General features: G+C 37.1%; 1 protein-coding gene across 3 annotated transcripts; it reads left to right on the top strand.

The window, feature by feature from the left end:
- The first annotated feature begins 3,164 nt into the window (after nucleotides 1–3,164).
- LOC134813600 (polyamine-transporting ATPase 13A3-like) lies at nucleotides 3,165–10,993 on the top strand. 3 transcript variants are annotated; one of them, XM_063821465.1, is made up of 5 exons: nucleotides 3,165–6,978; nucleotides 7,185–7,351; nucleotides 8,024–8,159; nucleotides 10,148–10,276; nucleotides 10,548–10,993. In XM_063821465.1, the coding sequence occupies exons 1-5, from the start codon at nucleotides 4,087–4,089 to the stop codon at nucleotides 10,617–10,619; spliced, it is 3,396 nt and encodes a 1,131-aa protein (XP_063677535.1). In that variant the 5' UTR covers nucleotides 3,165–4,086; the 3' UTR covers nucleotides 10,620–10,993. The 3 variants fall into 3 exon arrangements, 2 of the variants coding, with proteins under 2 accessions (XP_063677535.1, XP_063677534.1); XM_063821464.1 differs by lacking the exon at nucleotides 7,185–7,351 and adding an exon at nucleotides 7,385–7,548 and having other exon boundaries at nucleotides 3,223–6,978; XR_010160037.1 differs by having other exon boundaries at nucleotides 4,046–6,978; nucleotides 7,185–7,548.
- The last annotated feature ends 434 nt before the right edge of the window (nucleotides 10,994–11,427 follow it).

Here is an 11,427-nt window from a genome sequence, read left to right as displayed (position 1 = left end):
ACTACTCTGTAGAACATATAGAATCGTTAATTAGTAAAAAGCAACATGTCCTAGGGGTCTTTATCGATCTCTCAAAAGCCTTTGACACTCTAGACCACTGTAAACTAACTACAAAATTAAACAACTATGGCATAAGAGGAAATGCTCTGAATCTTATCTCTAGTTATTTGTCTAATAGGAAACAATTTGTAAACGTTTTGGATACCAAATCTGATAAATTACCGGTTGAATTCGGGGTCCCTCAGGGTAGTGTATTAGGACCTCTACTTTTTCTACTGTACATCAATGACATATGCAATATAACTAAAAAGGGTAAATTTGTCTTATTTGCAGACGATACTAATATATTTGTCGCTGCCGATTCGAGAAATAAAGCATATGAATTGGCTAATGAAGTACTACAGGCCGTAAACAAGTATATGGGAGTTAACCTACTGCACATTAATGTAAAGAAGTGTTGTTACATGTATTTTTCTCCCTCTAAACGTAATAATAACGAATTAGATGCCGATATAGATAGCCAAAACTTGTCCATTAATAACAAAATAATTAAACGTGTAAGTCAGACAAAGTTTCTCGGAGTAATCATGGATGATAAATTGAGCTGGAAACCACATATATCATCCCTCAACAAGAAACTAAGAAGTGCTTGTGGACGTATCTACCGTATTAAGAAATGCTTACCAGAATCACTATATAAACAAATATATCATTCTCTCTTTGAATCACACCTAGGTTATGCTATTTCTGTCTGGGGAGGTATTCCCAATAATCAGTTAAAACCACTATTTATTACTCAAAAGAAGTGTATCAGGATTCTATTTGGAGACTATGAAGCTTATGTAGACAAATTCAAGACATGTGCTAGAGCAAGACCAATTAATTCTCAACGTCTAGGATCTGAATTCTATGTTAAAGAGTCCACTAAGCCTCTATTCACAAAACATGAATTACTTGTTACAGAGAACCTGTACAGATACCGTTGTTTAATGGAACTTTTTAAGATCATTAAGTCACGAGTACCAATTTCGTTATACTACTTATTCAACATATCAAATAGGAAAGATAATCTGTTCATTACACCCTCTCCAACTAATCAATTTATTTATAAATCTGCATGGCTGTGGAACGAATTCCGTAAAGTTGGCCCGTTAAATTTCACCTCCACATGCGGATCTGTCAAGAATTTACTTAAACAGTCACTTCTAAGAGCTCAAAACCGGTATGGAACTGAGTGGTGTGACAGAAATTTCACTGAATTCTGATTATGAAGTGATATCCATTTGCCTGTTATTCCCACTTAAGCACTTACTGACTGACAAGCTTATCTATGAATACCATGCTTGAATTTAGGTAAACAACATACAACTCATTCCCAGTAACGCTGAGCGCAACCGCCGAATGACACAGTAATATGAGACCGCGCATAGCATTGCGCGCCCATGCTGTGCGCGTTGTCGGCCGAAACTTGGGAAGTTCCCGCTCTAATATTCAGACGACAGTGATGACTCATTAAGAGCACTAATTTCGACCACTTTCCCGGTCGAGCCATACCAAATCAAACTAATTGACCCACGTGTATAGCCAATGTCCTGGCGGTGCTGAGCCGATGTAAAACTCTTCTGTAAACTCTTTTGTCTCTTGTAACTTGTTTATATTTTATATTTTAGTTATACTGTGTACTGTGTACAATAGTTATAGCGTATAGTGTGTGTAGTGTGTAGTGGTTATTTTGTTGTGACGTGTCACTTTATACTTTGCTACCAACGTCAGCCTTGACTTACCATTTATTGTAATTGGTACAGCATATATCAAAACTAAAACACTGTTTTCGATCTGACGGGTGATGGGCTCTCTCTGATGGGACACAGTTCTAGGGGGTACCCGGGGTACGAGTTAACGAATAGTGTTCGTGTCCTTCCACAATCCCCTCTCATTGTGTTTTTGACGGAGGAGAAGCCTAGTTCATCCGTCTGCATCGCTTAATCGAGTTGAAAATTTAGCCAATAACAAACTAAATTACATGTTAGACTGATAGCAGGTGTAGAGTTTATAACATACAAATTCTAAATTTTTGACGGCTGACGATGGTAAGTCGCTACGTTTAATTCGGGACTTTTATAGTCTTAAGTCTTGGAGCTCAAAATGTCTCGTGCTGTGGGCCGTATAAACGGCGCACACCACCGCCCCGCCTTACTTCACGGTTGCGGGGCGGAGCTGGTGCCGTTTGTCTCGGCCTCAAGTGGCGAGTGCTTGCCCATCGAATACACGATTGAAACACTAATTATTTATTGGAATTCTACAGTTTCCAAAACGAAGTACGAAGATATATTAACTTTGAGCTTTGTTTTGGCGACTGCTTCATCGATGGGCGAGTAGGTATTTGTTGTTTAACAGTGTTGAATATTGGAGCAATTATATAATGTATATCTCCATCATAATATAGGCTAGTGTAAAGATATATAATCAAGAATACAAACAAACGCGAACGGTATTAGTAACTCGCTAGATAATAGATGTTATTTAAACACATATGTTTACGTCAATTATTACTAAAATTAATATTCTTTTTGCTTTAATATAATTACATTGTACATGTCACATGGATTAATGGATTAGTTGAATGAAACGTGTGCTACAAATGTCTACGCCTCACGCAGAACTGCGTACCGCTCAGTACTAATTCATGCTTGAGCGGTACTGCTGTTCACAGTGGCGCGCACTCAATTTAATCACAATAAATAACGAGCGCGCGGTTTTTTGGAATCTCTCCATTATTATATTAATTAGATGGCAGTGCTCACGGCCTGTACTGCGTGAACGACAGAAATATCTTTTAAATTATTTTGCTTCTGAAATTTTGGCTCTAGTAATTAAGAAATGTGACATGTAATTGTAAGTTAACAATTAAATAGATCCTGTGCGCGGCGCCTACAGCTGACCTACGAATTTCTGAACAATTTTAAATTGTGGCTGTGTGCGCGGCGTACTGTATATGTGTTTGAAATTGAAATTTGAATTTATTTATGAATATAACATTATGTATTGATTATTTGTGGTAAATAAAAATTTTTCTTTCCTAAAAAAAATTTTTCTTTCCTATAAATGTGTTATTAATTCATCATGCTACAGGCAATTGTACCTTTTCTTCTTTCCTGAAAACGGACTGATAAAAACACCTAGTTATAGACGTGTTCCAGATAAAATAAAGGCTTTGTTCGTTCGAGGTCAAACCTTGGGGTGCAAGTTGTTCCCAAGGAATTCTTACCAGCTGCTAGATTAATAATGGTGTTAGGTGTCTTTAAACAGTATGCTATGTCAGCAACTTAGTTGATTAGTGTAGTCAATTTTTAGAATATTTGAAAAATTGTATGTACTATATCTTTGACGGGATCATTTTATATAGAGTCATAGTGACATTATGTGTATATTGTTTGAATTCAATTTGTGACTGCAAAGCTTACACATTTTTCAGTTTGAATGCCTAGTGATATTGTCAACTGAAAATGTATGTTTTCTTACCTATGAGTATAGTAAATTGCAAAATGAACAACTTCTTTTAAATGATTGACGGTAAAGTCTTGCCTATACCGGGTACTATACCTTGATAACAAATTGGTGATAAATAATTAAATTGTCTTTTCTCAAAAAGAATTGTCTTTTCTCGATATACTGGGCCTCTACAATTCCCCCTCAAACTTTAAGTTAATTAGCTTGTTTGTGCAAGAAATGTGACCTATCATAGCTTATGTAATATTGCATTTGGTTGGTGATTCGAATATATATCGAGCTGTATTGCATCACAATACAACACAAAACTTGCATACAAGGCCCTAATGGGATATATGAGATGCTTGATAGGTTCTTTGAGAGGCTACAGATACTTGGGATTGAGAACAGGTAAACATCTCTATACCTGTCTTTTATACCATGTACTTTTGTTTCCCCCGAGAGGCCTGGTATGAAGGGGTTTGACTTTATTACATGTTACATATACAATTATTAGTCAGCCCATAGCTGAATTATCTAACATAATTTTGTCACAAGGTCTTATGATCATCAAAATGAAGCCGATGAAGTAACTTTATGATCACAGTTGAAGAATCTGAGGACAGACCTCTCATGGATCATGTTCAATCACAAACAATTTCAGATGACTCTTCATCTAAATACAAAGTCACTGGGCTACGCACTTCTATTCCAAAGCTTTTACTTACTATCATTTTGACAATCTGTAGTGGTGGATTCTTACTTCTTGTCATGCATTGGTACCCTAAAGTCAATGTTATCCTCACGAAAAAGAAATCAAAGTTTGGAACTGCAACCTACATTCATATCATTTCTTGTGATACTGAAATTCACGGGGTCGCCAATGTAAAAGATTCTGATGGGATTAGATATTTTAAATACCAGCACTCAAAATACATCTTTGAATGTGGCGAAATTTCTTTGGTAAACGGGCTAGAGAATTTACATTATTCAGACATCCATGCTATGAGCGGTGGTGTTTCAGATTCTGTGCTGGACTACAAATTAATGAGATATGGACCTAATGTCATTGATGTACCTGTTCCTTCATACATTGTTCTTTTCTTCAAAGAGGCACTGCAGCCATTTTATATTTTTCAAGCCTTTGCTGTCGTCCTTTGGATGTGGGATGATTATGAACAATATGCTACTGCTATACTGATAATAACTTTGGGATCAATTGCTATCACAATTTATGAGCAGCGAAAACAAAAAAATAAGATAAACAAAATGGCAGCCTCATCAGTTGAAGTGGAAGTTCTCAGAAATGGTGAAAATGCTGTATTACAATCTTCTGATTTAGTGCCAGGTGATGTTATTCTCATTCCAAGAGATGGTTTCCTTCTCAGCTGTGATGCAGTTCTTGTTTCTGGATCTGCAATTGTCAACGAGTGTGCTTTGACTGGAGAAAGCATTCCTGTTTCTAAGGCTCCTGTTCCATACATATCTAAGTTCATCTATGAATCTGGTGATGTAGAGAAGGTCACTGTCTCTGAAGACCTGATTTATAATCCTGAAAGGGACAAAAAGTATTCATTGCTTGCTGGTACTACTGTTCTTCAAAGTAAACCTACATCTGGAACCAACGCAGTTGCCATCGTGATGAGAACAGGTTTTAGCACTTTCAAAGGTTCTCTTATACGCTCCATATTGTGTCCCAAGCCAACTCAATTCGAGTTTCAAGCCGATGCCCAACGTTTCATAATGATGCTATCCTTCTTTGCAGTTCTAGGGTTCACATACACTGTTTACATCTCCCTCAAGTTAGGAGCAACAATTTCCAAAACAGTGAGGTTAGGTTTGGACTTAGTGACTGTAGTGGTTCCTCCAGCCTTGCCAGCAGCTCTGACTATTGGTGTAGTTTATGCGGTACAAAGACTCAAGAAGTCTAAGATATTCTGCATTGACCCCCAGCGTGTCAACTTTTGTGGGAAAATCCAATACATTTGCTTTGACAAAACTGGTACACTTACTGAAGATGGTTTGAGTGTCTTGTGTGCTATTCCTTCTTCTTCTATTTTCCTAGGTGCCACCAGTGAAGGTCATTTGATAAAGCAAGAGATGTTTCTTCATGCCTTGGCAACCTGCCATGAAATAAGCATTATAAATGGTGAATATATTGGTGATCCCTTAGACATAGAGATGTTCGAATTTACTGGCTGGACTTTTGAAGAGTGTGACGAACTAAATCCACTTGCATCATTTGTCAGTGCGATTGTTAGTTCTCCAGAGCGAGATGGAGAAGATGATGCTGACCCTAAAGAAATTGGAATCATTCGCTCATTTCCATTTACATCCGAGCTACAAAGAATGTGTGTGGTTACTAAGAACCTTCAAACTGACGAAATGATATTGTTTTGCAAAGGGTCACCAGAGATGATCCACTCACTTTCACTGGAGAGTACAATTCCTGGCAACTTCCATTCCGAATTAGATTCGTATACCAATGAAGGTTACAGAGTCATAGCATTTGGTTGGAAAGTTTTGGACTCTGAAACAAGTTGGCATAGCATCCAAACCATGAGACGATCTGAACTTGAATGTGATCTGAACTTCACAGGACTTCTGATTATGGAAAATCATCTCAAAGGGGACACCACAGGTTGTATCTCCGAGCTGATGTACTCAAACACTAAAGTTTGCATGGTGACTGGAGACAACATCTTTACTGCCATATCTGTCAGCAAGAAGTGTGGGATTGTGCCAATAAATGGTGGGCTGCATGACGTCATTGTTGTTAAGAAGGAGGGACAATCTGTTGCTTTCCAGCTCGACTCTCAGGAACAAACCTCAGTTATCTTACCCACAAAGTATTCTCAGATGGAAATTGTCAACACTATAATTGGTCTCACCAGCAGACCGTTTGTGTTTGCGATTGCAGAAACAGCTTTTAATCATGTCGCTGAGTTTCACCCACTATTGTATGAGTTACTTCTTCTCAAAGGAAAAGTGTTCGCTCGTATGAAGCCAGGAAAGAAACAGAAGTTAGTGGAAGATCTGCAAAAGATTGGCTACACAGTATCAATGTGTGGTGATGGAGCTAACGATTGTGGTGCTCTGAAATCCGCCCATGCTGGAGTTTCCCTCTCTGAAGCTGAAGCCTCGATTGCTGCTCCCTTCACCTCAGCTAACCCTTCCATCTCCTGCATGATAGAAATACTGAGACAAGGAAGAGCCGCTCTTGTGACCGCGTCTGTGACGTTCCGCTTCATGGCTATGTACAGCATGATTCAGTTTATTACCCAGCTGCTTCATTACAGTATTGGAACTAACATGACGGATTCCCAGTTTCTCTACATTGACATGTTCGTTATTTCGGGGATTGCTGTGACTTTGGGACATTCTCAGCCCGCTCCGAACCTAGCTCCTTCCACACCAAAAGCTCAACTGATCGATTTCAAAGTGTTCGTCCTGCTGACTCTTCACGTGATAATAACATTTGGATTTCAGGTAATTGTTTCAGATGGGCAGATGAAAAAACTAACATTATTAAATTTGCGGGCTATTAATGTTTGTTTAATTATGTTATGATCAATAATTTGTGGGTTACCTATGCTATCGGTAAAGTTGGTCTCATAAAAAACCTCAATTTCAGCTTGCTGTATCGGTGGATGCTCTATCACCTCTATGTTATCATTTAATAACCTCTATTTCAGTATACTGTATTTGTGTATATACAATCACAACCGTTCTTTGTTCCATATGTTCCTGCTCACGATCTTAAAGAGGGAGCATGTTTTGAGAACACAGCTCTTTTTGTTTGCTCTGCATTTCAGTACGCTTTATACGGAGTTATTCTATCAGTTGGGGCACCACATAGAAAGTAAGTACCTTTTCAAACAAGGCTTGTTTTCAGTTTTTTGTCTTCATGCTGCTTCAGACGTATCCTTTCTACGATCCGAATGCAGACTCTGGAAATTACCCCCGGAAATGTCTAGAAAACACGGCGGTTTTTATTATTTCTCAGAGTCAATATGCTATTTATGGAGTTGTGTTGTGTCAAGGGCATCCTTTTAGGAGGTGAGTGCAATTGTACACATAGCATACACACAACATACAAACAACATACACACAACATACACACAACATACACACAACATACACACAACATACACACAACATACACACAACATGCCATTTACTTTCTGTTGCTTTGTTTTATGTACCTATAATAACTACACACTACACACTATACACTACACATTATACAACGTTGCACAATAACCAGTGTTTCTATGATGATCAATAAGCACACGAATCAAAGCAAAGTTATTCTAGCTGAACGAAAAGTTTTGATAAACAAACTTTTCGTATCACTTTTATGTTTTAAATAATCCCCCTCGAGGTACTCATATCCAGTTAAATAAATTAATCTAGATACTTTGTTAACTGAGAAAAAGATGTAGCAAAGAAAATAGTGTACTTTAATAGACGATAATATATAATATAATAGACTCTTATCAGTTTACTAGATACTAACTCTCATCATCCTCAGGCCGGCCTATCGTAACTGGACTCTGATGCTCGTGTTCTTCCTCTGTACCGTAATGACAGTACTGTTTGTATTTCAACCTCTTCCATTCCTCACTAAAATGATGAACTTGGTCTCACTACAGCAACTGGACGTCCAGGTTAGCTAATATAATAATAATTATATAATAATAATTATAATAATATAATAGTAATTATAAAATATATATCTCAATACTCAATAACTTGGTGAATAATCTAAGATTAGATAAAGGGTATTCGTGCTTTCGTGTATGTAATTGTTCATGTTTGAACTGATATTTGAAAATTGAGAATGAACTGAATGTGTGTTATGTTTATGAAGGTTACTTAACGGCTGCTTTGAAGTTGAGTCGTTATTGGATTGTGAAGTGTGGAGTGTGAAGTGTGAGATGTGAAGTGTGAGGTGTGAAGTGTGAAGTGTGAAGTGTGAAGTGTGGAGTGTGAAGTGTGAAGTGTAAAGTGTGAAGTGTGAAATGTGGAGTGTGAAGTGTGAGATGTGAAATTGAAGTGTAAAGTGTGAAGTGTGAAGTGTGAAGTGTGAAGTGTGAAGTGTGAAGTGTGAAGTGTGAAGTGTGAGATGTGAAGTGTGAGGTGTGAAGTGTGAACTGTGAAGTGTGAAGTGTGAAGTGTAAAGTGTGAAGTGTGAAATGTGGAGTGTGAAGTGTGAGATGTGAAATTGAAGTGTAAAGTGTGAAGTGTGAAGTGTGAAGTGTGAAGTGTGAAGTGTGAAGTGTGGAGTGTGAAGTGTGAAGTGTGGAGTGTGAAGTGTGAAGTGTGAAGTGTGAAGTGTGAAGTGTGGAGTGTGAAGTGTGAAGTGTGAAGTGTGGAGTGTGAAGTGTGAGGTGTGAGGTGTGAAGTGTGGAGTGTGAAGTGTGAAGTGTGAAGTGTGAAGTGTGAGGTGTGAAGTGTGAAGTGTGAAGTGTGAAGTGTGAAGTGTGAAGTGTGAAGTGTGAAGTGTGAAGTGTGAGATGTGAAGTGTGAAGTGTGGAGTGTGAGGTGTGAGGTGTGAGGTGTGAGGTGTGAAGTGTGAAGTGTGGAGTGTGAAGTGTGAAGTGTGAAGTGTGAAGTGTGAAGTGTGAAGTGTGGAGTGTGAAGTGTGAGATGTGAAATTGAAGTGTGAAGTGTAAAGTGTGAAGTGTGAAGTGTGAAGTGTGGAGTGTGAAGTGTGAGGTGTGAAATTGAAGTGTGGAGTGTGAAGTGTGAAGTGTGAACTCAGACTAGTTGAGAATATTGTATTACTCTTATCAGAGTCGGCATGCTTCACATTTATCAGTCACATTTTTAGAATGTTATGACGTAGTATAATACCTTATAAGTTGGTATGTTATCACTTATCAGTAATATACCAATATATATTCAATACTGTCATTTTGTATGATTTGAAAATGGTCTCTATTGCCAAATTGCTTCTAGGCCTCCTGCGTGGACAAAATCGTCCAAATATCTACAATTCCTGTATGTTCGAAAGTTTATGTTGTATCCACACAAACCTTTTCTCCACACAAAGCTTTTCCCGGAACATGATTGCCTCTACTTTGCAAGGGATATATTATTATAATTTGTGATAACTACGATAAATGGTGCCAGGCTATTCTTTCCTAGATCCACTGGAAGATAAGGCGGCTTATTTCACTGCAACCTCGTAATTATATTATAAATCTTGCACCCCAGCTGCTCTTACATTACAGTGTCCACTACGTAACTAAAAATTATCATCCCTACCGGCTACCGGAGGGTACTGGTGGTGGAGCTGCATCACCACGTACATAAACATTTCCAGCTCACACGTGCTTGGTACTAAGTGTAAAATCAGAAATAAATCTTATCGGTAAATTTCTTTAATTCCAGTAATCAGTAGATCACGGTTATCAAAACATGTTATCTTAGAATCGCAGAATCAACGAAAATTATGTATTACTGTAACCAGGGCTAAAATTAACTCTCCTCTTTTCAATTCATTTCAGATAACTTTCATTTTCAGATAACGGTAATTTCACATAACTTTTATTTTAGATACATAAACGATTATAGCGTTAATCTCTGGAAATATTCATCTTAGATGACGTTCATTTCAGATAACGTTCATTTCAGATAACGTTCATTTCAGATAACGTTCATTTTGCTGATGGCCCTGAACTTCGTGCTGGTGTACCTAGTCGAGGAGTTGTTCGACACAAACCGTGTGACCGGCTGTTTAAACGGTGTTAAAATATTCCTCAACAAAGCTAAACCTCAGGTTAACATCTTTACTTATACAGTGATTTTAAATTTGTTTAAATTTCCCTCGATGTAATATAATCGATGTAAGTAATATAATATGCAGAAATTGAATATTAGGGGTCATGGGATTATGATTTGTTTACATATTTATGTAAATATGCTCAAGATGTTAAATTTATTAACATTCTGAACATTCACGCTATTTATACATTACCGTTTTATGGAAATAGATACATTTAAAATTTGTAAAAATATATAACTAAGTTACTCATAACCTATAATATCAGTTTGTCACTCTGCGTGAAGTATGGGAGGACCTCTTCTCTAACGACTTCAACTCAAAGAACTTCTACAAATGACAACTAGTTGACAGGAAGCTGAATTTCTACGAAAATATCTTCGTAGTAATGAGGGCTTTTAAGCCTGTACAAAACGTTATTAAGTATGGTAAACATGATTGGCTATGCGTAATTACTTCGGTTAAGGATCATATTCGATAGACAGGCTACAGAGTTGATTTTTACATTCGATATTTGAAATATCGAATTAAACTTGAATTATTTATCTTTTAAAATGCGAAATAAATGGGGTTAAATTTTGATTTTTTTACAATAATGATTAAGTTAATAAGATAATTTGTAAAAACTTTTAATATTTGGAATAGGTAATCTAAATGATGCCTATGATTATTTAATTTGAACAGATTGCCGATTAAATTTGTGTAATAAGATGATTTTTATAAGTTAAGGTATGTATGTAACACAGTAATCAGTATTTTTAACTCCGGCAGTATTGAAATTTGAAACTTGCGAATAATTATATTAAATTTTGGTTAAACGTTTAACGCCAATCTTTATCGTTTTATTAAACCTCGAAGAGTTACCCATTGTAATAAACGTTAAATGAACGCTTCCATAAAACACACTCCAACGGGAGAAAATATGAGGTTTGTATCACCTCAATATAGTAAATTGGCTGACACAGTTAGCAAGTGCTCTAAAACATTACACACTAACAACGCACATACCACACATAACAACCATAGTCCATACCTCATCTTCACACTTATTCTCAAGTCTTACGGAAGTCTTACCAGATAAATTATATAATCACATTTCACCAAAATTACAAAAATTGCATTCTTTCCATACGGAGACTTCAAGACTT

Source organism: Bolinopsis microptera, chromosome 3 (genome assembly GCF_026151205.1).
Source record: "Bolinopsis microptera isolate Bmic1 chromosome 3, MBARI_Bmic_1.0, whole genome shotgun sequence".
Lineage (NCBI taxonomy): Eukaryota > Metazoa > Ctenophora > Tentaculata > Lobata > Bolinopsidae > Bolinopsis > Bolinopsis microptera.
This window is presented reverse-complemented; position numbering and strand designations above follow the sequence as displayed.

Bases quoted from the DNA above. Each gene is read 5' to 3' on its own strand.
- LOC134813600 (XM_063821465.1), top strand. From the start codon at position 4,087: ATGATCACAGTTGAAGAATCTGAGGACAGACCTCTCATGGATCATGTT. The intron at 8,160-10,147 runs GTTAGCTAATAT...CGTTCATTTCAG, and splicing joins TACAGCAACTGGACGTCCAG to ATAACGTTCATTTTGCTGAT. The intron at 10,277-10,547 runs GTTAACATCTTT...CTATAATATCAG, and splicing joins TCAACAAAGCTAAACCTCAG to TTTGTCACTCTGCGTGAAGT.